This window comes from Cucurbita pepo, unplaced genomic scaffold (genome assembly GCF_002806865.2).
Source record: "Cucurbita pepo subsp. pepo cultivar mu-cu-16 unplaced genomic scaffold, ASM280686v2 Cp4.1_scaffold000819, whole genome shotgun sequence".
Classification (NCBI taxonomy): Eukaryota; Viridiplantae; Streptophyta; class Magnoliopsida; order Cucurbitales; family Cucurbitaceae; genus Cucurbita; species Cucurbita pepo.
Genome location: NW_019647030.1, coordinates 7,861 through 11,512, shown reverse-complemented (window position 1 = coordinate 11,512; position 3,652 = coordinate 7,861). Strand labels below are relative to the sequence as shown.

The 3,652-nt window shown below is 38.0% G+C and overlaps 1 protein-coding gene across 1 annotated transcript; it reads left to right on the top strand.

Moving 5' to 3' along the window:
• Positions 1 to 1,807: 1,807 nt before the first annotated feature.
• On the top strand, positions 1,808 to 3,228 carry LOC111785907 (the record flags this gene model as incomplete). Its single annotated transcript, XM_023666268.1, has 3 exons — positions 1,808 to 2,019; positions 2,746 to 2,894; positions 2,977 to 3,228. Coding segments are annotated over 3 exons (449 nt in total), but the record flags the coding sequence as incomplete, so codon positions are not given.
• Between the last annotated feature and the right edge of the window lie 424 nt (positions 3,229 to 3,652).

The following is a 3,652-nucleotide window of genomic DNA, read 5'->3' as shown; positions in this document are numbered from 1 at the left end:
CTTTCCAGAAGAAACAAAGATTCTGAGGCGAAGGAGGTTGGTTTCAGATCTAAAACATCATTTATGTGCCATTATCATATAGAATCAAGTGTTTGAAACCTGCATCTTGCCAGTTACTACACTGTTTTTGTTTTTGTGTCGTTACCAAAAAAGCACGGAAGCTTTAGTTTGGCTAACATGCTCGTGTCTAACACATATAGACACTTGGATGCTTGTTAGACATGTGCCAGATACTTGATAGCACAATAAACGTGAGACCTCACATTGATTGGAAAGGGAAACGAGTGCTAGCCAGAACGTTGGGCGGTGGGATTGTGGGATTCCACATTGGTTGGAGAGGAGAACAAAATATTCTTTATAAGAGTGTGGAAACCCTCCTTAGTAGATGCGTTTTAAAAACCTTGAGGGAAACCTCAAAGAGGACAATATCTACTCCCGATGAACTTGAGCTGTTACAAATGATATGAGAGTCAATCACCTGATCGGAGTAGGGCTAGACCCTCTCTATAGTAGATGTGTTTTAAAAAACATGAGGCTAACAGCGATACGTAACGGGCCAAAGCAGACAATATCTACTAGCGGTGGGCTTGAACTGTTACAATAAATACGTTAGACACATGCATAGGTTACTTATTTCAAATTCAAAACTTGTTCTTACCGTGTCTGTATCATGTCATATCTATGTCTCGTGTCCATATCCTTGCTNCGGTTTATTCATCAGTGTTGGGATTTTTCATGCCGGCGTGTTGTTTGACAAAAGTCGTTTGCCATAATTTGGTTGTTTTGGAAAGGTTTGAGGCCTGAGAGACTAGATTTTGTGCGTTTGCTTGTGATTGTTTGGTTGCTAACTCATCTTAGTAATGGTTAATTAAGATGAATCTTTGGTTGGCGAGCATTGCTTAGTTGTTTGGACGGGATGGATTAGGACAATGAGTGCTATGATGGGTGACAACTAAGGGGTTGTATACCATATTGCTGAAATCAAGGGGGCTTATGATTAAGGTCTTTTAGTTCATGTAAATTTGAGAAATGTAGGTCACGAAGTAGTGCAATGTACCACTATTGAAGACGTTGGTTTTGAATTGGGGTGGGTTAAGGGCACTTTGTAGCCTGAAGGTACCGATTGTCACAAAGAGGAGCCCTTAACTTGCCTTGAGAAGAAATTTTGTCAACGATGTCGTGCCCTGGAGCGATATTGTGAGATCCCACGTCGGTTGAAGAGGAGAACGAAACATTTTTTGTAAAGGTGTAGAAACCTCTCTCTAGCATACGCATTTTAAAAACCTTGAGGGGAAGCCCGAAAAGAACAATATATGCTAGCAGTGGGCTTAAGTTGTTACAAATGGTATAAGAGCCAGATACGAGGTAGTGTGCTAGCGAGGACGCTAGACCCCGAAGAGATGTGAATTGTGAGATCCCACATCAATTGGAGAGGCGAACGAGTCTAGTATTCGGGATAGATTGTGAGATCCATATCGGTTGGAGAGGGGAACGAAGCGGTCTTTATAAGGATGTGGAAACGTCTCCCTAGCAAATGTGTTTTAAAAATCTTGCGGGGAAGCCCTTAATCAATCGTGACATGTTATTTCCGCTAGCTATTTGACTGTGATTGTTTACACAACTGTTTGATGCAACTCTTAGCAGAAAAATGGTGTCAAAACTGTTGATCATTGTTCTTTGCCTAACATTACAATGTCTTGTTAAAGCTCTAGAATCAAATTTTCCTTTTGCTGTAGCAGAATCTACATTATGAACTTATGATGTGACATCTAAACTTTCTGCTGATTGAAATTCTGTTCTTGTGAAGTAATTAGGGATCCTAAGCCCATCAACCATGGACTTCGGTTGTTCGACTCCAATCCTATTTCAGCTGATTTGAAGCTACAAGGAGGGAGAAGAACACTGCCTATAGCTTCTTCCCTACCTGAAACAGCTGCTTCTGTGGCCATTGCTGCTACAGTTGTAGGTGCAGCAGCCACCTTCCTTTCCAGAAGAAACAAAGATTCTGAGGCGAAGGAGGTTGGTTTCAGATCTAAAACATCATTTATGTGCCATTATCATATAGAATCAAGTGTTTGAAACCTGCATCTTGCCAGTTACTACACTGTTTTTGTTTTTGTGTCGTTACCAAAAAAGCACGGAAGCTTTAGTTTGGCTAACATGCTCGTGTCTAACACATATAGACACTTGGATGCTTGTTAGACATGTGCCAGATACTTGATAGCACAATAAACGTGAGACCTCACATTGATTGGAAAGGGAAACGAGTGCTAGCCAGAACGTTGGGCGGTGGGATTGTGGGATTCCACATTGGTTGGAGAGGAGAACAAAATATTCTTTATAAGAGTGTGGAAACCCTCCTTAGTAGATGCGTTTTAAAAACCTTGAGGGAAACCTCAAAGAGGACAATATCTACTCCCGATGAACTTGAGCTGTTACAAATGATATGAGAGTCAATCACCTGATCGGAGTAGGGCTAGACCCTCTCTATAGTAGATGTGTTTTAAAAAACATGAGGCTAACAGCGATACGTAACGGGCCAAAGCAGACAATATCTACTAGCGGTGGGCTTGAACTGTTACAATAAATACGTTAGACACATGCATAGGTTACTTATTTCAAATTCAAAACTTGTTCTTACCGTGTCTGTATCATGTCATATCTATGTCTCGTGTCCATATCCTTGCTTCTTTTATTCATATCTTTGTATGCAACTCTTGTGCTGATTTTGTCCATAAAATTCAGATTCCTTTGAGACCATGTGAAGACTGCGGTGGTTCAGGCCTATGTTCTGAATGCAAAGGTGAAGGGTTTGTGCTGAAGAAACTGTCGGATGAAAATGCAGAGCGTGCACGGTTGGCTGCGAAGAACATGGCAACTCGGTTCACCGCAGCGTACAAATTTCTTGTCTTGTCTCTCTTTTTCTCGTTAGAAACCTTCAACTTTCAACTTATATCTGATCTTAATCTTTCTCAGGCTTCCTAAAAAATGGAGCTACTGTTCCAAGTGTTCTTCTGCTCGTTCTTGTAGTACTTGTGGTGGCACGGGGACGTTCAACTCTTAGTCTTACAACCCGACAAACTCCTTATATCTCCGTGTATCTTTCTATCTCGTAAATTTTTCTCATTAGGAGTATTCAAAGAATTCGATGACTTGAAAAATTTAATCAACCCAATCTAATTTGTACGACTTGGATTGGGTTGAGTTCAAATAAATAAATTTTTTATAGATTGAGTTAGCTCCCGTGTTCTTCTCAAATTAGACTGGGTTGAGTCAAATCAACCCCAATTTTACATTTTTACTTGCATACAATTATATATATATTTATTTTATTATTTATTCTTCAATCGCTCTTAAAAGTAATATTTTAATAATTGAATATTAATTTTTTTAAAATATATATTGAAACTGAGTTGCATAGGTAAAAAAAATGTTTGAAAAAAAATTGAGTCACAATTATATATATATTTATTTATTATTTATTCTTCGACCCTCTTAAAAATAATATTTTAATAATTGAAAGTTAATTTTTCAAAATATATATTGAAATGGAGTCTTTTATATATATATATATATTTATTTATTTATTTATTCTTTTACCTTCTTCAAAATAATATTTTAATAATTGAAGAAAAAATATATATTGAAATTG